Raw genomic sequence first — 25815 nt, 5'->3', positions numbered from 1 at the left:
GGGGAGATTACTGTATAGTACCATTCCACCTGCCTGCTTTGTTCCATTACATCATGAACACAACACAAATAAAATGCAATGGACAGCTGCAGGAATTAGGGGGTTTTTTTGGCAGGGAGAAATGACAAATATGACAATATGAATAATGTCGGCATTCCATATGCTGGAAACACACACACACACACACACACACACACACACACACACACACACACACACTCACTTAAAGCCACGAAGTACACAACAAATGAACAATTTCAGGACCAATGACAAAACAGTAGCAGATAACTAATCACATTTAAATAACTGTCTCACAAGACAACAAAAACAAACTTCTAAAACACCAAGTAATATAGCAGTAAGTCCAATGCCATACTAACATCACTCGTAAACATAAACTCCGCACTGTAGTGTGCTTAACACTCCCTCTACAAACACAATCCATGTCAATATGTCACACATGACAGCACACAATGTGACACAGTTAGGTCATTGGTCAAAGCCAACAAGTGGACTCTGAGGAAACAGTTGAGCATGTGGCCAATAGTGCATCCACACATTGTACAGAATAACTGTCATGGGTACTGTAAAGTTATCATGAATAGCTACATCAATTAAAAAGACTTAAGCTTTTCAACTTGTTCCTTACCAACTTCATAAAAAGGACACCACATTTCTAGCCTAATATTTTCCAACCAAAAGCACATGCCATACCATTCATTTGAGTACAACTCAACAACACCTTTACTATGAACTTGCTACCATGATACATTAGGCTAAAATTATATTGGATATTATTATTTTAACCACACCAGGGCCATTCCTAATTGGAAAAACTATTTAAAAACACACATAATGTAATAAATCTATGAAAATAACTAATTTTAGAAAATAAAATGTAATTGGATAGATTAAAGAATCTGTTCACCAAGCGGTAGCAGGAGAAACTACATATAGAGGTTTCGAAATTTGCAAGCTTTCAGAGCCAGTGTCTCCTGACAGAGGGGTTGATGGGGAAGGAAGCAGGCAGAAGAAAATGACTGGGAGATGTTGGAAAAAGAGGCCAACAATCCCGGGTCACGGGAGACCCAGCTGGGATGTGAAGAAAGGAATGATTGTTGGGAACTGCATTGGATGAGATTTGAGAACCTAAGAGCTTAAAGGTGGAAGCTAGGGTGATATGCAAGACTGAGATTATTGACAAAACATCGTACACGAGTTAATAAGAGTATAAAGCTAAGTGCATTGTATGTGTTAGAGGTGGGGCAGGGGAAAATGGACAGGGCAGAACATTAAAGATGTAGAAAACTAAATGGAAGTTAAGAAAGGAACACTTACTGAGGATAAATGCTGTGACTGAAGAAATTAATATCAGTTAAGATGAGATGTGACAAGAGCCAAAAACGTGTAATGCCAGTTCCCTCCTGCAGAGTTCCGAGAAGCTAGTGTGTGTGTGTGTGTGGGGGGGGGGGGGGGAGCAGGAGAATGTAAGTGGCATGTGTGGTGAAACAGGTACTGGGGTCATGCTGTAAAGCATGCTCTTCAACAGGATATTGTGTTGCCAGTGTGCACCCTCTGTTTATGTCCACTCATCATGACTGATAACTTGGTGGTGGTCATACCTATGTAAACAATGTTTACATGGCAGCTAGTACACAACATGGGTGGTTTCACAGATGGCTCTCGCTTTGATAGCATACTTTTGGGCCAGTTAAAGGGTTAAGGAAATGGGTGTGGAAGTAGCATAAGGTCTGACAAGGATATTACAGAGATTGGGAGGGTGATTAAAAACTATTCTAGGTGTGGTGGGCAAAATGTTGGACAGAATGGACCTTATTTTAAGGCATGATTTTAGTAAGTCATAGCCTTGTCAAAGTAGCTGATTAACACATTCAAGTCCAGTTCTACTAAGTTTTATTTGGGGGGGAGATTGGCAGTACCAGGACTGGCTGTGATGGCTCAGGAAATCTGCTTTTGAACTAGGCTGGTTGGGTAATTATGTCCAGTGAAAGCTGAGGTGAAAATGGTGGTGTATTCCTGTAAAGTGTCTGCATGTGGACAAACATGTTTGCCTCGAATGCATGGCTTTTTGAGAGGGAACGTTTGAGTGGAAGAGATGACAGCTGATAAAATGTAAGTATTTTTGTTTGTTGGTAGGATTAATGAGAACTAATGGCATTACTTGCTTGTGACAAGCTGGGGGATGTTTCCATTATCATCACGCCTCATATGAGCTCAATATGGTCCAGGGTATTAAATTTCACAGGGACCTTCTTTTGCAGTCTGAAGACGAACTGTACGCCAACTTAGAGCAACAAGGAGTGCTTTGAAGAGAGGCCACGCGGTTAGAGGCACCATGTCACTGATTGCGTGACCCCTCCCGCTGGAGGTTCGAGTCCTCCCTCGGACATGGGTGTGTGTGTGTGTTGTTCTAAGCATAAGTTAGTTTTAGTAGTGTGTAAGTCTAGGGACCGATGACCTCAGCAGTTTGGTCCCTTAGGAAATCACACACACATTTGAACATAGACGAGGCGCATCCATTGGGGTCCGAGGGATAATCAGGTTGCCACCAGTGCCTTTATCTTGGCCCTAGAGGGTGACACATTACCCAATAAGGTCAAGATGATTGTCATCTGCTGTTATGCCAAGCCATATATCCCTCCCCAATGCGAGGTCTGAGGATGAGGTTAAGATTCTGGTGTCCGCTGAGACCTAGATCTCGCCAGACCCTCAGACACAATGGATATAGCCTGTTCTGGAAGTAAGTTGGTGGCAGCAGGTGACCCTGATGCTTAGACTGCCTCATTGAATGTTTCATGCCTTCCCAGTCTCATGATCACGTCATCCTCCAGTGGAATTGCGGAGGTTTTTTTTCACCACCTGGCTGAGCTACGGTAACTGTTACACGTTACACCTGCTTTCTGCATTGCCCTCCTGGAAACCTGGTTCTCAGCAACGTGGACCCTTGCCCTTCACGTCTACAGGGGATATTGCAAGAACCGTAATGAATATAATAATGTGTCAGGTGTAGTTTGTGTTTATGTCCTGAATGTTGTATAAGTGAACCTGTGATACTCCTCTTGAAGCAGCGGTGACTGTCAGGATACGGACAACACAGAAATAACTGTCTGCGACGTATATCTCCCTCCAGATAATGCAGTACCCTTGAACATATTGGTTGCACTGATTGACCAACTCACTAAACCTTCCCTACTTGTGGGAGATTTTAATGCCCATAACCCCTTGTGGGGTAGCACCATGCTTGCTGGCCATTGCAGAGATGTTGAAAATTTACTGTTCCAACTCGACCTCTGCCTCTTAAATTCAGGGGCCGCTACACATTTTAGTGTGGGTAATGGTAGTTACTCGGCCATTGATTTATTAATTTGCAGCCCAGGACTTCTCCCATCAATCCACTGGAGAGCACATGACAACCTGTGTGGTAATGACCACTCTCCATCTTCCTGTCATGCCCACGGACACCTACCCATATGGGTTTCAAATAAGGCAGACTGGGTGTCCTTCTCCTCTGCTGTAACCATTGAATCTCCCTCATGTGGTGCCATTGATTTGTGATTGAGCAGGTCACAACAACTGTAATTTCTGTGGCGGAAAACATTATACCTCGTTTTCTAGGGTGCCCCGGCGAAAGACAGTCCCTTGGTGGACACTGGAAGTCGCTGAGGCAATTAAAGAGTGTCAGCGAGCTCTACAGCGACATAAGTGGCACTCTTCCCTAGAGCACCTAATAGCCTTTAAGCGGCTCTGTGCCCTCGTTTGCCTGCTTGTAAAATGATGGAAACAGGAGTGTTGGGAAAGGTGTGTGTTGACCATCTGGTGCCATATGTCACCTTCCCAAGTCTGGATGAAGTTAGACGTCTTTTTGGGTACCAGACCTGGCATCAACATCAATGGCGTGCTCTCTACCGATGCACATGCGATTGCTGAACACTATGCTCGAGCCTCTGCGTCGGAGAGCTACAGCCCCAGCCTTTTGCACCCTCAAACAGCGGATGGAAAGGAAAGTCCTCTTGTTCACTACATGCTACAGTGAACCCTACAGTGCCCCATTTACAGAGTAGGAGCTCCTCAGCACCCTTGCACATTGCCCCGACAGCTCCTCTGCCAGATCGGATCCATAGTCAGATGATTAAACACCACGTATGACTACAAGCGATATCTCCTCGTCATCTTCAACCAGGTCTGGTGTGATGGCGTCTTTCCATCACAATGGTGGGAGAGCACCATCATTCCGATGCTAAAACTCTAAAAATCCGCTTGATGTGGATAGCTATCGGCCTATCAGCCTCACCAACGTTCTCTGTAAGCTGCTGGAACGTATGATGTGTCAGCGGTTGGGTTGGGTCGGGTCCTGGGGTTGTGTTGCCTACTGGCTCCATGTCAGGGCAGCTTCCACCAGAGTCGCTCTACCACTGATAACCTTGTATCCCTCGAGTCTGCCATCTGAACAGCCTTTTTCAGACGCCAGCACCTGGTTACCATCTCGCTCCCGATTTTTATAAAAAAAACTTTCTGTCGCTCTGTACTTTCCGTGTCCAAGTTAGTGTCTCCAATAGTTCCCCCTGCATTCAGGAGAAAGGCATTCCGCAGGGCTCCGTATTGAGTATCTCTCTATTTTTAGTGGCTATTAACGGCCTAGCAGCAGCTGTAGGGCCGTCGGTCTCCCCTTCTCTGTATGTGGATGACTTCTGCATTTGGTATTGCTCCTCCAGTATTGGTGTTGCTGAGCAGCACCTACAGGGAGCCATTCACAAGATGCAGTCATGAACTGTAACCCACAGCTTCCAGTTTTCAGCCGCGAAGTCGTGTGCCATGCACTTCTGTTCGCGTCGTACCATTCATCCAGAACCTGAACTTTATCTTAATGATGATCCACTCACTGTAGTGGAGACATATTGATTCTTAGGACTGGTTTTCGGTACCCAATTGACTTGGCTACCTCACCTTTGTCAGCTTAAGTGGGAGTGCTGGCAACACCTCAATGCTCTCCACTGCTGAGCAACACTAAATGGTGTGCAGATTGCTCTATGCTGCTGCAGCTCTACAGAGCCCCTGTACAATCCTGCCATGACTATGAGAGTCTGGTTTATGGTTTGCCGGTGCCCTTAGCATTGCGTTTACTCGACCCAGTGCACCACTGTGGCGTTCACCTATCAACGGGAGCTTTTAGAACAAGTCCGGTGACTAGTGTCCTGGTGGAGGCTGGAGTCCATCCATTGCGGATCTGACGTGCACAACAGCTCACCAGTTATGTTTCATACATTCATAGTTCTCCTTAGCATCTGAATTACCGTTTCCTTTACCCACCCACGGCAGTTAATCTCCCGCATTGCTGCCCCAGTTCAGGGCTCGCAATTGTGGTTTGTGTGTGATCCCTTCTCTCTGAACTGGAGTCCTTCCCTTTACCACCTCTACTTGAGGTCCGTTCACGTACACCTCCATGGTGTACACCTCAGCCGAAGCTTTGTCTGGACTTTTTGCACGGCCCTAAGGATACTGTTAACCTTGTTGCTCTCCGCTGTCACTTCCTCTCGATTCTTAGTGTGTTCTGGGGCTCTGAAATTGTATAAACCTATGGCTTCATGGCAGATGTTAATGTTGGCTTCACTTCCACAGATCTGCATTGGCTTTGGGAGACAGAGTAGCATAGCAGTATACACAACAAACTGCATGTCATTAAGGAGACTGCGAATGTGTGGAAGTCTTCCGTGCAGGCTTCTGGCAGGGAATGAGTGGTCCTTTGTCAGCTCTGCATTGGTCATATGTGGCTCACAAATGGTTACCTCCTCCATCATGAAGACCTACCTCAGTGTCGCTGTGGCTCCCAAATGTCAGTCATCCACCTCTTGCTAGACTGCCCACTTTTAACTTTCCCAGCACCCTACCTTCGGTGTTGGGCGACAATGCCTCAACAGCAGCTTTAGTTTTACATTTTATTCATGAGGGTAGGTTTTATCATTTGATCTGAGTTCTAGTGCATGGAGGTTTCTTGTTTTTAATCTCTTCTCCCTGTTTCTTGTGTCTCTGTGGTTTTCTTGTCCTATTTTGTACATTGTAGTGTTTGTTGTCATTCTTCTGGTTCTTTCTTTCTCCTGTTATTGTGCTGTTCATCTTCTTTGTTTTCTTCTTTCCCTTGGGTAATTGTTCTGCTGGGAGCAAGGGACCGATGACCTCACAGTTTGGTCCCTTTCCCTCCCTTTTAAACCAACCAACCAACCCACCTACCACCACCCTATAACTGGCAAAATATATACTACCAGAGGGAGAGCCAATTGAAATGACACATGTTGTGTACCAGCTGTTATGTGAACACTATTTGGCCTTTTACATTGCCATGAATACCACCAAGTTATCAGTAGGTAAGAATGGGCATAGACAGGGGGCTTATACTGGCAACACACAATATCCTGTTGCAGAGCATGGGCTACAACATGACATTCGTGGCTTCAGTGCCTGTCTCACCACATGTCATCTGGATTCGACACCCCGATACCAGTTTTGTCAGAACTCTGCAGGTGGGAACCAACGGTACACCTCCTTGGTTCTTGTCACCCAACTTAATTTATAATAATTTCTTTGGTCTCTGCATTTCTTTTCAGTAACTATTCCTTCATTCACTCCCTTTTAGGTTTCTATATCTTTTATGTTCTGTCCTGTCTCTTTTCCCCCACCCCTCACCTCTTTCACATTCAGAGCGCTTAACTTTGCACTCTTATTAACTCGGGCATTGTGTTTCATCAGTAATCACTGTTTGCGTATTACCCTAGCTACCACCTTTAAGGTTTTTAAATCTCATCCAGTGCAGGTTTGTAACAATCACTCTTTTCTTCTCACCCCTTCAACTAAGTCTCCTCTGACACGGGGTTGTGGGTAACTTTTGCAGACTCTTCCCATTTCCTACACCCCATCAGTCATTAATTCCTCTTTCTTCCCCTTCAACCCTTTTGCCAGATGAAAGAACCACTGGCTCCGAAAGTCTGTAAATTTCAATACCTTTATATGTATTTTCTGCTGTGCCATTTGGATGGTGAGTTTTTTATCTATCCAATTAAATTATATTCCCTAATGAGTATCAAATATTACTCAGTATAAAAAAAACCTTAAAATTTCTCTTTTTCATCAGAGTTTAGGATAATTAAAACAGTTCCTTCAAGTTGATTAAAAGTAGGGAATAATAAACTACTTTAAGAGTTTCTTCAAACTGGGCTTTCAAGCTGTGATGGTACAGGACAAGTTACAAAAATTAATTGTAAAGTTTCAAATTTATGTTTTTAATTATTTGCATATTACATTGTTTTTGCTAGTACTTATTACTTACGAAACATACTTGTATTCTTTAAATAACATGAAGTTGTTTGTTTTAGTGTGACAAAAAGGGACAGTGGAATACACATTTTTTAACTGCATTAAAGGCTTCTTTGCATTACAGGTCAAGAACTATATTTTACATATTTAATAGTAGTACTAAAGAATTTATAAAAACAAAAATACAGAAAATGAATCACAGCACACTATAGGAAACCTGTCTTTTGGAACTGTTGTTCAGGAGCTTGCTTTCTTGTTAGCAGTACCTAGATTTGTGTATACAATTGCCAGGGAATATGTAGCATCTATTTTAGGCATGATTCACATTTATTTTTGTAGAAAATTGTGTGTAATTTATTTAAAATTTTACTTTTAATTGATTAGATGTACAGATATGATCTGTTGAGAAAAGCAGCTGTTTTTGCCCGCAAGTGAATAATGTGCTTCACTGATTGAAGGTGTTTCATAACAATATTTTTATTTTCCCACACAGTTCATTAAATATATCATCTGCGGAATACTGATTTCGACCATTCATGAGTATTCATAGCTGTGTGATCCAGTTGTGACAACACTGCAGATAGAATCGATAAGATATATCCAGCATTGAAGTACAACTGAAAAGAATACTATTCACACATTATGGGAAGACTTTTGGTGTGGTCGAAATGCATTGACAGATTTTGTTTTCCGTTCGCTATAAAGCAGTAAATCAGAAGAAAGACGAAAGTAATGAGAGGTAGCAAAAATATGAACAGTGAGAAACTAAACATCTGGATTGGTTATCACAAAGTAGACAGGGTTAAATAATTGTGCTACCAAAGCATCAAAATAACCCAAGACAGACAGAGCAAGGACATAAAAAGCAGACCAGCGCTGGCAGAAAGGGCATTCCTGGCCAAGAGAAGTCTACTAGTATCAAACAAAGCTTAATTTAAGAAAGACATTTTTGAGAATGTATATCTGGGACACAGCATTGTATGGCAGTGGAACATGGACTGTGGGAAAAACGGAGAAGAGGAGACTCAAAGCTACAAAATAGTGTTGAAAATTACGTGGACTGTTAAGTAAGGAATGAGGAGGTTCTCTGCAGAATTGGTGAGGAAAGGAGCATATAGAAAACACTGGCAAGACGATGAGACAGGATGGTAGGGCATCACTTAGAACATCAGGGAATAACTTCCATGGTACTAGAGGGAGCTGTAGAGAATAAAAATTGTAGAGCAAGACAAAGATAGGAATACACCCAGCAAATAATTGAGAATATAGGTTGCAAGTGCACAGGAGAAGAATTCGTAGTGGACCGCATCAAACCAGTCAGGAGGGTGTCTCAAGGAAACAAGAAAAGAAAATGCAGAAAGCAGGCACAGTAAACTGGAAGTCAGCCACAAGTGTAAATAATTCTACATTGTGACTGACAAGTGTAAGAGGAGCAGTGTGCGGAAACAAGCTCCGTATGCCTCTCACGACAGAATATCTGTGTTCTATAGAAAGCAGAAATGACAGATACTCAAAGGGATTGCCAGCCACTTCTGGTGTAGTTTGGGTTGTAATCAGACTCTGTGATGGACCAGGGTTAATCTTTTCACTCATTCCAAAATTAAAAAATGCACAACACATAGCGTTCAGTCACTTTCTGAGGTTGGCAGTGTCACAAACGAGGTTCAGGCCTGAACTCGACTGATATTTGAGACAACTACAGTTCAGAACACCTGCCGTCTAAAACTGCTGCTTTAAGTTCCCACAATACAACTTCTTAAACCTTAGCTACCAGACAAAAGTGGTTTTCTTTTTGGATGTTAGGTCATATAGCAGGGTCCAAAGTTTCATTACACAATGTGTATGTTATTCAGACCAGACCATTGTAATGCCTGCAATTGGTCTGTCACCAGAGAATTGAGTAGTCTGATACATTGTGTTTGTGGACATTTTATTTTACGAGCACTTTCTTACACATTTTGTCTTTCCAAATTGAAGTTAACAAGGTGATATGCAATACCAGTAATAGAAAATTGGTTACATTTTCAGTATTTATATGCAGAAAATAAACCTATTTCAAACTATCTCTAATAAAATATTTCACCTGGATACAATTTGCTATGCAAAGGCATTTATTAGGCAATTTTGCATTTTTACATTTTGATGCAGAGTATTGCTATATTTGCTTTTCATGTACCTAAAAATTCATAGAAATTTACATGTTACCATGCATGTTTTATGCAGAGCAGGAATCTGTAAACCTGACTGCAACAAATTTTCGTCCAACTTTAAAATCAAGCCTTAATGAAATTCAAAATATTAAAACAGTCTGGCCTGTTAAAAAGAAAGGTTTTGTGATACAGCTTTTAAATTATGGACGAAACATATACATTAATGACACACTAAAGTTTGCTTGCAGCTGCTCCTCAGATTAGCATTTTCTTATGTCGTCTCCTTCTCCCCCTCTATCTTTGATAGCAGACAACTGTAAATTAAATCATCTGAGTTGTGACATTCAGAAACATGTATATGGCAGCTTGTGCACAGAGGATTGTTATTTCTGCACAGATCTATAAAAGTGATTGTAATATAATCTTGTTTAGCGTATTGTATTTTAGAAAAACATAATCACATAACACTGGAAAATCCAGAATGGAATGTAACAATATTATGAAAAGGAAAGTTGCTACTTACCATACAGCAGAGATGCTAAGTTGCAGATTGGCAGAACAAAAGACTGTCAAAGCTCCAGCCATTAAGGCTTTCGTCAGCAATTGATGTACACACACACACACACACACATCCATAAAACTGTTTGAGTTACAGAACTGAAATTTGTTCTACTTTATTCAGTTTCTTCTCATGTTTAAAAATGTAGTCTACTTTACTAGATTCAGACAAACATTGAATTTTCCAAAACATTTTTAATTCTTAAAATTTCAAAATTATAATTGTTTTGTTTTGAAAAAAAGTTGCTTATACACTACCTATGCTGAAGCACCAAAGAAACTGCTATAGGCATGCTTATTCAAATACAGAGATACGTAAACAAGCAGAAAACGTCACTGCAGTCAGAAACTCCTATATAAGACAAGTGTCTGGCGGAATTGTTAGATCAGTTACTGCTGCTACAATGGCAGGTTATCAAGATCTAAGTGAGGTTGAACGTGGTGTTATAGTTGGTGCACGAGCGATGGGACACAGCATCTCTGAAGTAGCAATGAAGTGGGATTTTCCTGTACAACCATTTCACAAGTGCACCGTGGATATCAGGAATCTGCTAAAATGTCAAATCTCCGACATTGCTAAGACTGGAAAAAGAACCTGCTACAATGGGACTAATGACTACTGAAGAGAATCGTTCAACATGACAGAAGTGCAACCCTTCTGCTAACTGCTGCAGGTTTCAACGCTGGGCCATCAGCAATTGTCACCATGTGAACCATTCAATTAAACGTCATCGATATGGGCTTTCGGAGCCGAAGCCTCATCTTGTGTTCCCTTGTTACAAAGCTTTATGCCTCCCCTGAGCCCAACAACACCAACATTGTTCATGACATTAAACATGTTGTCTGGTCGGGCGAGTCTCATTTCAAATTGTCTAGAGTGGATGGACATGTACGGACATGGAGACAACCTCATGAATCCATGGACCCTGCATGTCAGTAGTGGACTGTTCAAGCTGTTGGAGGCTCTGTAATGGTGTGGGGCATGTGCAGTTGGAGTGATATGGGACCCCTGGTAAGTTTAACACTCTTCTGAATTAACACTTCCACTGGCCCCCAGACTCCCTAGACGTGAACATTATTGAGCATAACTGGGATGCCTTACAGTGTGCTGTTCAGAAGAGATCTTCATCCCCTTCTACTTACAGATTTGTGGACAGCCCTGCAGGATTCATGGTCAGTTCCCTCCAACACCACTACAGATATCAGTAGAGTCCATTCCACACCGTGTTGCGGCATTTCTGTATGCTTGCGAGGGCCCTACATGATATTAGGAAGTTCTACCAGTTTCTTTGGCTCTCAGTATATAATGTGTGCGCTTAATCTCTTGATAGTATTCCAACGGGATCATACTGAAATAAAATTTAATTTTACTGAAATTTGCTTTGCCATCTGTATCACAACTTTTGCAGACTGGTTCATGAAACTAAAGTTAAAATGATATTAAAAATTTACTTGTTGCGCCAGTTTTGCAGCAGCCTTCTGCAAATTGCACATTAAGTATTTTTTATTTTAGTTATGCACACAGACACATTTCAGTGTATTTACAATGTGTCTTCAGTGGATGTCAGATCAGTGTCCAAAGCTCTTTGTTTTAGAATTAATGAATGACAACTAACATAACATAAGAGAAGTACAACCAATAAACAATAATTAAACAAAACTTTCCAATTAACTTTCCAATGAACTTAAGTAGATATCAATTCTTGAAACTAAATTAAGAAAGCATTGGAGAGGGAAAGAGGAGCTGGTTGCAAGGAGTGCAACACATGGTGCATGAGTCAAGCTTATATGTGTAGCAACCTTTCTGAAATAGTAGTAGTGGCATTTTACACAAAATGCAATGAGAGTCATTACAGTCTGAGGGCTCGAGGATCAAACTTCACTGGCATGCATTACTGGGTTCGTGTAATGGTATTTCAAAAAATTATTGCTTCATAGTTAATGCATTAATTTAATTTAAACTAATGAATTTTACATTTTTGTACCCCTTTTGGGTTTCATCTTTTTGATGCTTATGATTTATCTTTACTTGATTTCATAAGAACATACACTTTGAATAAAAGTGGTCAAAATCTTGTTGCAATCCCTTAAAAAGAAACTGAGACTGAATGATTGACCTAAACTGGGATACTGAAGAAAGAATGAAAATCTGGACTTTATGTAGATAGAACTTATCAGTGAAAGAAAAGTGAGTTGCTGATCACTGAAATCTTATGGAAAAGTACAACTGAGTTGTAGCACATCTTATGACTCTGAATTTGTTAATGCTGAAGAAGGCTTGCATTAGTTGAACCACTCCTTGGATTCAGTATGGAAATCCTCAGTAATAAATAAATTTATCAGCTCAAAGAAATAATGCAAAGATAAAGCTGATTAAATTAATTTGAAATTAAGTGAACCTTCTTACAGGGAGAAACAGGTGAAAATTAGAAAATATGTGACTGTGATTGATGGCACACAACCAGAAACTATTGACTATTTTAAAGACAAGTTTTACGTTTCTAATAGAAGTTTTTAGTGCTGATTTCCCTAACCGAAGTAGGCAGTACACTCATTTAGTAAGGGTGTGGAGTAAGCAAGTAGATGGCAAGGAAAACAAAGTGGAAGAAAAGAGCATACACTCTACTCTGTATCCTAAGCCTGGATAGTCCTTCTGTGCAAAATCAGTTCTGCTAGTGAAAGAGTTTTATTGTAATGATAATAGTAGCAGGTGAATGCCTGACAAACAGGATTATATTTCTATGGGAAAAGCTGGCGATGGAAAGCCTATGCATGTTCAAAACAGATTAGCTTTCTGTATAACGAAATACATTTCTTGTTCATCTCAAATGTTATCTAACACCAGAACATGGTACAAAACTCACATTTTGTATGTTCCAAAACAGAGTAGCAACAATAACTTACTATATATGTCAGAATAGGCAAATCTTCATCGCAATTTTCAGAAATTTCTGATGAATTAACTACAATTTCATCATACAGGGAATGAATCTCAATGCCAATAGTTTGTGCCTCAGAGAAAATATCCTGTATACATTGCATGCTGATCTCACCAAAAACAGTCGATTTTAAATTTAGCCTAATTACAGAGTGTAAGTGAAGCTTGTTTTCTTCTTTGTACACCTGCCTGATGCTGACTTACTGACCTCCACATAATTGCCTATACTTTCCAAATCTCTCTTCAAGAATTATATAAAAGTCTGTGTTGTTTGGATTAATGCTGAATATGTTTCTTTCATTTAGTAAGCCCTCATGATATCGAATGTTTACTTTTTCCCGTATAATTAGCCATTCTAACATTCCATTAAGATATGCATACTCTGGAACAGCTGCTGAACATTGTTTTAAAGGGCACATGAATTCATCATTTAACCTGTTACCTTTAAATGTTTTCACATTAGCTGTTTTCCACCATTTGACAGACAAACCAATGTAATTTGGTGTTTCTGCACAGTGAGGTAAGAAGCGTTTTGAACCCAGGGTTTGAAGGGCATCATTGAAGGACATCACTGAAAATTTGCAGAGCTAGTTTAGAATTTTGTTTTTCAAAGTTATTCAGTCTCATTGCTTTCAAAGTCAGACCATAACAATGGTTTGTCAGTTTTTCATGTTCAAGGTCATACAGCTTCATTCTGTAGTCAGTCATATTGCATGCATTGTGAGATAAATCATACAAGAATTATTTTTTGCTGTAACCAGTTATGTCAGGTACTTCCCTGCAGCATAAATTAGCTAATTTTGTTACATATGAATGTGCAGTCCTTAAGGAGTTAAGTTACTGATCTCCAGTACTGGTTGAATGAAATTATGAACAGCATTCTATGTTTGAATGAATGCTGAAATAAAGTAAAGAACTAGGCTTGGTTGTATAATTTGGTTGTTCAGTGACAACAATTTATGTTTTTGAAGCCTCTGCTATGGCACTGTGCACCCAGAAGTGTCTGATGAGGAAACATTCGCAAAAAGTTCTCCACTTTAATTTTAATGAGTGCCAAATATAAGCATTATAGAATTTTTTTACAGGATATATTAACCCAGAAATAAGAGTAAAGAGAAAAAGTGATGTTTCCTAAATGTGTTAAGGTCAATGAATTTCTAATGCTGAAATGAAAAACTGACTAGGAAGGGAGCGTGCCTTGACAATTAGCTGTGTGTGTAGAAATTAAGTAGAATGTGACACCATCAAATTAGGCAAACCTGACCATTCTGACATATGGCTCAAAACTGGAAACCTGCTTACTGACAATTCCAAGATGTCAGCTACATATACATAGTTCTCAAAGAAGGGAACATTGAAAGAATGAGAGATTACTTTTAACGAATTGAGTTGCCCAATAGGTTAACCAGTGAGAAAGATGGTAATGACTGCTTCTTTACGTTCATTTCCATCATGAAACACACTAGGCAGTAACTGTCCTCTTGTTTCTAAAAGATGCAAAACTTGCAATAGTCACAAACCACAATACAAAAAAATGGTATACACTGCAATGTGGTAAAACAAGGATATTTTACTCATGATGAAATAAGTGCTGACAGTTGAAAGAACAAGAAAAGCTCAATAAGCTTAAGAAAAACCCACATATCTAAAATTAAAGTAGCAAGAATCAAAGCTGATGAGCAGTACTTTAAATCTGAAAAATAACTATAAAACACCTAGAATGTGGTAAAAAGTGAAATAAACATGGGAAAGGAGGAAATCACTATCTCAATCAATTGTAAGACTCTCAATGAGTATTTTGTGAATTCTGAAAGCTCCATTGTATCACAAAGTGGCGATACATGTGATTTTTTTTTTCTTTTCTTTGGGGGGGGGGGGGGGGGGGCTCGGCTGCAGTCAGAGTAAAATGGATAAAAGATTCACTTAGAGAAGAATTGGTGCTACAGACCTTATCTACTCTCTAAACAAGCTGAACTGCTCCAGAACAGAGGACTGTCATGGGATCAACAACAATGTTCTAAAATGTGTAATTGTGGAAATTAGAATGTCAGTGCTCTGTATTGACTTGTTGATAAAATTGATGATAGTACTTTCCCTGAATGCCTCAAAATTACAGTTGACAAAGCCAACTGCATGGTAGACATGCAGAAGAGCTGACAGACCTAAATATTTAAAAATGCTAAACACAATGCCTTATTGGATTTCTATGAGTGGCTCGTTTCACATAGTAATAAACCACAAATATGCAGTGCTCCAAATCAGTAACATACTGCCAAAACATTAACACAGTAAGTGCTAGGGATCGTATAAATTTGAGGTTATGCTTCACATTATCAACTTCATAAAAATTTTCACTCTCAGGCCACCTTTGCACATGGTCACAGAACATTTGTAAGGCATTTGTCTTTCACTAACAGAAATAAGTGCTGTGTACCACAGAAATAAAATTAAAAGCATTGTAAAACAGCTACATTGTGCAGCAATCACGCATCCCTATGCTCAGTTTCTCAGTGCAACACGAGTTGCTTCCTTTTGTTATGACTACTCTTGGTATACCGATCTTGCTGTTCACAGGCAGCACACAGGCCTTCTCAATCTGTGTGGCATTGCAGATATTCTAACAGTGTCGTCAGTAACCAGTTCAAGATGGTAGTGATTTGATGAGAAAGATTTGGACCACATTGCTGTTCCACTTTCTTGAATAAAATGTTTCGTTGCCTTTCATGACCAGAGACGGCTACACAGGATCTGAGCAAAAGGGGAGGTGGGGGGATGGGAGGAAGAACTCTGGGAGAGGAGGAACCCCTATTTATCTTGTATCCCCTTACCCTCTTAACAGATAGATCCCTTTCATTCTGGGGTCTGAGTGATCTGCGCATCCTTTTCAACCTTTCCTGGTTTACACACTTCACCTCACCACGGAATGAATTATTGGTTCTGAAAGCTAGGATGCTGTTTTGAATTTTTATATGCAACTATTGGCAGTACTGAAATTCCATTTTCTAAAGGTAAATATTTTCCAGCAATTCTCTTAGTTTTTTGTTTTGTAGAATGAATTTTCCATATAACACAATTAAAATGATCTGGATCTTTTAAGTGTTAAGATTTTTACTTCTACATTGTGTAGGTCTTGCTGGCTGCTTTATTTTTACTGTTTTCATCCACACGTAAAACTTTTTATGTATAAATTTCTTATAAAACATTACTCTTCCATTGCAGGTGTCCTTGTCACCGGCACAAACTCAACGCAATGAAGAGCAGATTGCATTCCTCACTGAAAAAATCAATGGTCTTGTAAGTGAAGCAGAACAAATGGGTATTCAGGGAAATGTTGAACAAGCACAAGGACTTATGAAGCTATGTGATCAGCTAAAAGAAGAACGTGAGCAGTTAAGAGGAACCAATGAAAATAGTCATTGGCAGCAAGTAAGTGAAATACAAATTAAACATGGTTCAAAAAATTTCTGTTAAATCTCCCCAAGTCTGGTTAGCAACTGGAGAAGTACCTTATTACTCTGTTGCTTAACTTGTAAAAAAGATTGATAACAAGCATATACTGATATATTTTACCCAAGGACTTTGTTGAACTTTACAAACAATTATTCATGGATGTGCAACAGAGAATATTTTGCTGTTTTGTATATTAACTCGATTTAATTGCTTGAAACATATACCGGTCTTTAGGTGTGCTTATACGAGTTCAGGCAGTATATAAAGATAAGCGGTTAATCACTTTGGTATCACATATAGAATGACATACTTTCACATTCATATTAGTGTAGGTCTCTTGTCTGTATAACTCATGTCCTGAAATGGCACAGGTCCCAGAATAGTGGTGGAAGGTGATGATCTAACTGCAATCAGTCTTTAAGGTAAATAGTAGATACGTCCAATTCCGTAAAGCATGCTGACTGTGGTTCTTAAGTGATACTCTTATTTTGTAATCTTCCTTGTAAAGCTGTTTGATTCTGGACTTTGTTGTCCATAACAAGGAAATATGGGCTAAAGTGCACATAACAGTGCTGACTGATGTTGCTGGCAATGGATTGAGATTTTATTTATTTATTTATTTATTGTTCCTTGGGACCAAATTAAGGAGAAGTCTCCATGGTCATGGAACGAGTCAATACATGAAATTATAACATGATATTAGAGACAGATAAAATGAAATATAAAAAAAAAAAATATTCAGGTGACAAGTCATAAGTTTAAATAAAGAAAATCAACAAAGTAACACTGGAATTTGCTTGATTTTTTAGCTCTTCCAGGAGCTCCTCGACAGAATAGGAGTGAGCCATGAGGAAACTCTTCAGTTTAGACTTAAGACTTTGGGCTATTGCTAAGATTTTTTAGTTCTTATGGTAGCTTATTGAAAATGCCTTCAGCAGAATACTGCACTCCTTTCTGCACAAGAGTCAAGGAAGTGCATTCCACATGCAGATTTGATTTCTGCCTAGTATTAACTGAGTGAAAGCTGCTAACCCTTGGGAATAGGCTAATATTGCTAAAAATAAACAACATTATACCAGTTCCAAACAGCACAATCCATAGCCCTCACCCGCCTAATCCTTCACCTATACATCGACTCGGCCAATGAACACACCCGTCAACTCCTATCCCAAATCAAAGTCCTCAATCTTTCCTCTCCCACATCCACACCGGCTGTACATAGCATCCTCCTACAGGCCAACCGCAAATTAGAACAACATGCCACCCTCCACCTCAAAAAACTATCCAATCTCCTGGTTTCCCACCTCCGGAAAGGCAACTCACTCACCCTCCACAACCTTTCCAACAAACCTCAACCTCCTCTCATTGCACACAGACCCAGTCTCTCCCATCTACTCAATCTCCCACTTCCAGCTCCACTCCCCCCAACACTTCAAAATTCCAGTCAACACAATCTGGAACCACAACGCCCCAATTCAGTAGTTAACCTTTCCTCCAAACCCCTCTCCCAATCCGAAACCTCTGTCCTATCCAAAGGCCTCACCTTCAGCCCCACTCCCAGGTTCAACCAAACTGCCCTTGTCAAGGATTTACTGTCCTACACTCGTAGTCTCTGCTGGAAATATCACTTTGCCACGAAGAAAAACAATCCTGATCCCACTCCTAATGATCCAACTCCCCAAGACACTATCCAAATTGAACCCTGCCTGCAACAGTTCCGTCCTCCATCACAGCGGGACCCACCTCCTCTTCCTCAAAATCACCCTCTCCAAACCTTCCAGGAATTTCTCACTTCCAGCCTTGCCTCTCAATCTTTCTTGAAAAACCTTAATCCTACTCCCAACATCACCAAAGCCGAATCCCAGGCTATCCGTGATCTGAAAGCTGACCGATCCATCATCATTCTTCTGGCTGACAAGGGTTCCACGACAGTGGTGCTTGATCTTCGGGAGTATGTGGCTGAGGGACTGCGTCAGCTTTCAGACAACTCTACATACAAAGTTTGCCGAGGTAATCCCATTCCTAATGTCCAGGCGGAGCTTCAAGGAATCCTCAGAACCTTAGGCCCCCTACAAAACCTTTCACCTGACTCCATCAAACTCCTCACCCCACCGACACCTCGCACTCCTACCTTCTACCTACTTCCTAAAATTCACAAATCCAAACATCCTGGCCGCCCCATTGTAGCTGGTTACCAAGCCCCCACAGAACGTATCTCTGCCTACGTAGATCAACACCTTCAACCCATTACATGCAGTCTCCCATCCTTCATCAAAGACACCAACCACTTTCTCGAACGCCTGGAATCCGTACCCAGTCTGTTACCCCCGGAAACCATCCTTGTAACCATTGATGCCACTTCCCTATACACAAATATCCCGCACGTCCAGGGCCTCGCTGCAATGGAGCACTTCCTTTCACGCCGATCACCTGCCACCCTACCTAAAACCTCTTTCCTCGTCACCTTAGCCAGCTTCATCCTGACCCACAACTTCTTCACTTTTGAAGGCCAGACATACCAACAATTAAAGGGAACAGCCATGGGTACCAGGATGGCCCCCTCGTATGCCAACCTATTTATGGGTCGCTTAGAGGAAGCCTTCTTGGTTACCCAAGCCTGCCAACCCAAAGTTTGGTACAGATTTATTGATGACATCTTCATGATCTGGACTCACAGTGAAGAACAACTCCAGAATTTCCTCTCCAACCTCAACTCCTTTGGTTCCATCAGATTCACCTGGTCCTACTCCAAATCCCATGCCACTTTCCTAGACGTTGACCTCCATCTGTCCAATGGCCATCTGCACACATCCGTCCACATCAAACCCACCAACAAGCAACAGTACCTCCATTATGACAGCTGCCACCCATTCCATATCAAACGGTCCCTTCCCTACAGCCTAGGCCTTCGTGGCAAACGAATCTGCTCCAGTCCTGAATCCCTCGACCATTACACCAACAACCTGAAAACAGCTTTCGCATCCCGCAACTACCCTCCCAAACTGGTACAGAAGCAGATAACCAGAGCTACTTCCTCATCCCCTCAAACCCAGAACCTCTCACAGAAGAACCCCAAAAGTGCCCCACTTGTAACAGAATACTTCCCGGGACTGGATCAGACCTTGAATGTGGCTCTCCAGCAGGGATACGACTTCCTAAAATCCTGCCCCGAAATGAGATCCATCCTTCATGAAATCCTTCCCACTCCACCAAGAGTGTCTTTCCGCCGTCCACCTAACCTTCGTAACCTCTTGGTTCATCCCTATGAAATCCCCAAACCACCTCCCCTACCCTCTGGCTCCTACCCTTGCAACCGCCCCCGGTGTAAAACCTGTCCTATGCACCCTCCCACCACCACCTACTCCAGTCCTGTAACCCGGAAGGTGTACACAATCAAAGGGAGAGCCACATGTGAAAGCACCCACGTGATTTACCAACTGACCTGCCTGCACTGTGATGCTTTCTATGTGGGAATGACCAGCAACAAACTGTCCATTCGCATGAATGGACACAGGCAGACAGTGTTTGTTGGTAATGAGGATCACCCTGTGGCTAAACATGCCTTGATGCACGGCCAGCACATCTTGGCACAGTGTTACACCGTCAGAGTTATCTAGCCGCCACTCATACCTCACCTGTCTTTCAACAACTTCTTTGCCTCTGTACTTCCGCCTCGACTGACATCTCTGCCCTTACTCTTTGCCTTTAAATATGTCTGCTTGTGTCTGTGTATGTGCAGATGGATATGTGTGTGTGTGTGTGTGTGTGTGTGTGTGTGCGCGAGTGTACACCTGTCCTTTTTTTCCCCTAAGGGAAGTCTTTCCGCTCCCGGGATTGGAATGACTCCTTACCCTCTCCCTTAAAACCCACATCCTTTCATTTTTCCCTCTCCTTCCTTCCTTCCTGACGAAGCAACTGCCAGTTGCGAAAGCTCGTAATTCTGTGTGTGTGTTTGTGTGTTTTGTTCATGTGCCTGTCTGCTGGCGCTTTCCCGCTTGGTAAGTCTTGGAATCTTTGTTTTTAATATATATATATATATATATATATATATATATATATATATATATATATATATATATATATATACACTGTGAGGGCAATGTCAGAATTCCCAGACTATTGAATAGGGGTCGACAAGATGTTCTCGAACTTATACCACATATAGCTCGAACAGCCCGTTTTTGAGCCAAAAATACTCTTTTTGAATCAGAAGAATTACCCCCAAAAATAATGCCATATGACATAAGCATATGAAAATACGCGAAGTAGACTACTTTTCGTGTTGAAGTGGCACTTATTTCAGATACTGTTCTAATGGTAAATAAAGGAGCATTTAGTTTCTGAACTAGATCCTGGACATGGGTTTTCCACAACAGCTTACTATCTATCCGAATGCCTAGGAACTTGAATTGTTCTGTCTCACTTATAATATGCCCATTCTGTCTGATCAAAATATCGTTTCTTGTTGAATTGAGTTAGAAACTGTAAAAACTGAGTTTTGCTGTGATTTAGCATCAAATTATTTCCCACAAGCCACGAATTTATTTCATGAACTACATTATTTGTTACTCTGTCAACATTACACACAAGATCCTTCACTATCAAGCTGGTGTCATCAGCAAACAGAAATATTTTTGAATCACCTGCAATACTAGAAGGCATATCATTTATATAAATAAGAAACAGCAGTGGCCTGAGCACCGACCATTGGGGAACGCCCCACTTAACAGTGCCCCATTGGGACTGAAGATCACTACCACTCTCAATATTGCGGAGAATTACCTTCTGCTTTCTGTTCTTAAAGTAAGAGGCGAACCAATTGTAAGCTACTTCCCTTAGTCCATAATGGTCCACCTTCTGCAGTAATATTTTGTGATCAACACAGTCAAAAGCCTTCGTTAAATCAAAGAAAACACCTAGCATTCGCAACCTTTTATTCAATCCATCCAAAACCTCACAGAGAAAAGAGAATATAGCATTTTCAGTTGTTAAACCATTTCTAAAACCAAACTGAACATTTGACAGCAAATTATGTGAATTTAAATGCTCCAGTAACCTTGTATATACAACCTTCTCGATAACTTTAGCAAACACCGATGGCATAGAAATAGGTCTAAAATTGCCAACATTATCCCTGTCTCCCTTTTTATGAAGTGGCTTCACTACCGAGTACTTTAATCGGTCAGGAAACTGACCACTCCTAAAGGAAGAGTTACAGATATGGCCAAGTACTGGGCTAACATACATAGAACAATACTTAGGTATTGTGCTAGATACCCCGTCATATCCATGAGAGTTCTTGGTCTTATTGATTTAATTATTAACTCAATGTCCCTCTTGTCAGTATCATGGAGGAGCATTTCAGGTAACAGTCTCCGAACACTTTTTTCTAAGAGCACTATATGATTCCCTGTTGGGACTAGGTTTATTTAGTTCACCTGCTATATTCAGAAAGTGATTATTAAATACTGTACATATATGCGACTTATCAGTAACACGGACATTCCCACTACGCACTGATTCTATATCCTCGACCTGTTTCTGCAGACCAGCCACTTTCTTTACGACTGACCATATGGTTTTAATTTAATCCTGAGACTTAGCTATTCTATCTGCATACCACATACTTTTTGCCTTCCTAATAAGATTTTTAAGCACCTTACAGTACTGTTTGTAATGGGCTGCTGCATTTAGATTTTGACTGTTTCTGACGTTTTGATATAATTGCCACTTTGTTCTACAGGATATTCTTATCCCTCTAGTCAGCCACCCAGGCTGCCTGTGTGTGCTAGTACCCTCTTTTGAACGTTCTAACGGAAAGCAACTTTCAAAGAGCATGAGAAAAGTCTTGAGAAAAGCATTATATTTATCATCTACTGCATCAGCGCTATAAACATCTTGCCACTCTTGTTCCTTGATAAGGTTTACAAAGGTCTCTACAGCAACTGTATCAGCTTTCCTAAACAGCTGATGACTATATTTAACATGTGTTGCAGCACAGAAATCTTTTAGAGTTAAAATTTGTGCATCATGATCTGAAAGGCCATTCACCTTTTTGCTAACAGAATGCCCTTCTAGTAATGAGGAATGAACAAAAAATGTTGTCTTTGGCTGTTCTACTGTTCCCTTGCACTCTCGTTGGAAAGAATACTGTTTGCATAAGATTATATGAATTAAAGAGGTCTACCGGCATCCTCTTCTTTGCACGATCACTTATACAATTAATATTGAAATCACCACATATAACTAACTTTTTGTATTTCCTATAAAGTGAACCTCTAGCTTTAGTAAAAATGTTGTGAAATCGGAGTCTGGGGATCTATAAATAACAACAGTTAGAAGTTTAGCTCTGTTAAATTTAACCACACCCGCACAACATTCAAACACCTTTTCAGTGCAGTACTTTGAAACATCAATTGACTCCAATGGGATGCCGTTTTTCACATACATGGCTACCCCCCCCCCACACCGCAAAGAGCTCCTCGAAAAGGTGCCAGCCAACCTGTATCCTGGTAAAGAAAGCCTCTGAATTATCTCCTTATTTAAGAAGTGTTCAGATATACCAATAACTTCAGAGTCTATATCTATAAGTAGTTCACTAACTTTATCTCTAATACCTTGTATATTTTGATGAAATATACAAATTCCCTCATTACTCGGATACCTAAGCTTTGTCAAAAGTGGTTCCTTTGTTAGAGAGACGTTTCTTAAGCAGGAATACCTATCAGCTGACTTCAATCTAAAAAAGGTGCAGCTCTTAACACCCACTACTGCAGGAATTTTCCCATGAGTGATCCCACCACACCCACCTATGCTGTCACCTATAAGCTTTGCCAACCTCCCCTTCCCATACCTGTTGAGATGCAGACCATGTCTAGTGAAACCCGTCCTGCTGATAGACTCCACTGACACCACTGAAATATGACCCATGCTTTCTGTCATTAGCGCACCCCCAAGTCTCATGTTATTACGCCTGACGGCTGTATTAAGATGAGGCCGATCGTGACGCTGAAACAGTTCCACGAAATGCACATTCGTGTTGCCAGTCTGAGTGGCTACAATGACTACCTGATCCTCTTTAGTAAAATCCCTACATAACTCCCCTATGTTAAGTCACCTGAGCCAGTCCTGCATTAGGCTTCACAATGCTGGTGACCTGGTACTCACTCCCGAGCACTTCCTGCAACTGCTGGCCTACACCTCCGTCACCTCTTAGTCATGTGACAGTACACAGTAGCCAGTGGGAATCACTGGATCTAATATGTTCTTGTTTTGGGGGGGGGGGGATGACAATTCATTATATTTGTTTTTGAAATGAAGAGTAGTAACTTCCCGTTCATCTGGTTATCTAGAATGTTACGGTTAGTTACTGATTTTTATATATTTTTTGTGTTGCATGTTTCTCAGAAAATTTCAGGAAGTTTGGTGATATTGTTTTGTAATCCAACAGAGTTTATTTATAATTTGTCAAGATAAAATTGTAGAATGGCAGTTTGAGTAAGGTCTTATTACTAAACAAAGAATTTAGACAATGGAAAATCCAGAATGGGTTTTAACAATAATATGAAAAGGACAGTTGCTACTCAGCATAAGCAGAGATGCTGAGTCGCAGATAGACTGTCGCAAATACAGCTTTTGACCAACAAGGCCTTTGTAAAAAATGGAACACCCACACACACCACACGCGCACACACATTTTCCCGCGCATGACCACAGTCTGTGGCAGCTGAAGCCACACTGCTAGCAGCAGCAGCAGCAGCAGTGCATGATAGGTGGGGGCAAGGAGGAGGTTGGGGCAAGGGGGAGGAGGGATAGCAGGGTAGGGGTGGGGGTGTGTACAGGGATGAGGTGAGGGAGGGTGGGCAGCTAGGTGCATTTGAGAGCTTAGACGGAAAGCAGAGGAGAGGTGGGGGAAGGGGGGGGCGGAAAGGAGAGAGGTAAAAAGTGTGTGGGTGGAATAGAGGGCTATGTAGTGCTGGAGTGAGGAAAGAAAAGGGGCTGATGGGTGAGGACTATAAGTATCAAAATTGAGGTCAGGAGGGTTGCAGAAAAGTAGGATATATTGCAGGGAGCGTTCCCACCTGCACAGTTCCTGTAACCCTCGTGGCCTCGATCTTCATTAGTCATTGTCCTCACCCATCAGCCCCTGCTCTGTTCCCATTCCAGCACTACTCAGCCCTCAATTCCACCCATGCTCTTTTTACTTCTTTTCTGCTATTTTTAATTGCAGCCAAATTGAAGTGTAGGTCTGAGAGTTGTGACAAATGTATTTGGAATGATAAACCACCAATACATTAAATTTTTGTCAGTTACTGCAACTTGTTTCTGTGCTTGTGTTCCAAGCATAAGTAGAAAATTTATATTAAGTTTGCCACTATGATATTATATTTTGTATTTTTTGTATGTACCTACAGAAGTATAAATTTTTCTGCTATCCCCCCCCCCCCCCCCCCCCTCCCTCCACCTGGCTTCCCGTGATCCATCACCCGAACCATTACCAGTAGCAGCATGCCACAGAAAAGCTGGTGACAGCATAAGTGACTTTTGGTATCAACTTTTTTTTTAAGTGTCAGCACATAGAATTGAACTGTTGCCTTTTTTATGGAAATTGAGAGTTCTATACCATGTAAATTAACTTTTTGCTGCTATGGATTGTATACACATCCTGCTATGCCACTCGCCAGGTGCTGTAGATGTGTATATGCATGATGCTTGGGTTTTCCTTCATGCTGCTGAATAAATACGTTTCAAAGTACTTGGCATAGAACATCTGTGTTTCAGTTCTTAACAACTGTTCCCCTTTCATGTCATTTGACTCTTGTAACTGGAGTCTGGTTTCTGTACAAATTGAAAATAACATTTTGCTCTCTGTATTTTATTCCCGTTACCTTCAAAGTTTCAGAATGTAGTCAAGTCACCATTATCAGAAGCTTTCTCTGAATCTTCAAATGCTATAAACATAAGTTTGCCTTTCTTCAGCCTGTCTTCTAAGAAAATGTGTAAGATCTGTATTGCCTTGTGTTTTGCATATTTTTCTGGACACCAAACTGGTCTTCTCTTAGATCATATCCCAGCTTTGCCTCGCCCGTGTAAATAACTTTAGTCAGTAGTTTGCGAGCATGGTGGTTTGTTAGTGTGAACAGGTCTACTTCAGAATTGGAATTCTTCCTATTTGAGGGTGTTTCCCTTGCCTCTTATACATTGCATACCATGTGAAAAAGTTTTATCATGGCTGGCTGTCCCAGAGATCTTAATAATTCTGAGGAAATGTCTACTCCAGGGACCTCGTTTCCATCTAAGTCTTTCAGTGCACCATCATATTCTTCTCATAGTATTGTATATCCCATATCATCTTTACTTTCTACTCTTCTCTTTCTATGCTATTGTCCTCAG

The 25815-nt window shown here is 40.9% G+C and overlaps 1 protein-coding gene across 2 annotated transcripts in view; it reads left to right on the top strand.

The window, feature by feature from the left end:
- Positions 1-25815, top strand: part of LOC126335328 (luc7-like protein 3) — a 142610-nt gene that overhangs the window by 7697 nt on the left and 109098 nt on the right. For both annotated transcript variants that reach the window (XM_049998484.1, XM_049998485.1), the window contains exon 3: positions 16192-16398. In XM_049998484.1, the coding sequence (XP_049854441.1) occupies positions 16192-16398 (207 nt within the window). The remainder of the gene's footprint in view (positions 1-16191; positions 16399-25815) is intronic.

Source organism: Schistocerca gregaria, chromosome 2 (assembly GCF_023897955.1).
Source record: "Schistocerca gregaria isolate iqSchGreg1 chromosome 2, iqSchGreg1.2, whole genome shotgun sequence".
Classification (NCBI taxonomy): domain Eukaryota; kingdom Metazoa; phylum Arthropoda; class Insecta; order Orthoptera; family Acrididae; genus Schistocerca; species Schistocerca gregaria.
This window is presented reverse-complemented; position numbering and strand designations above follow the sequence as displayed.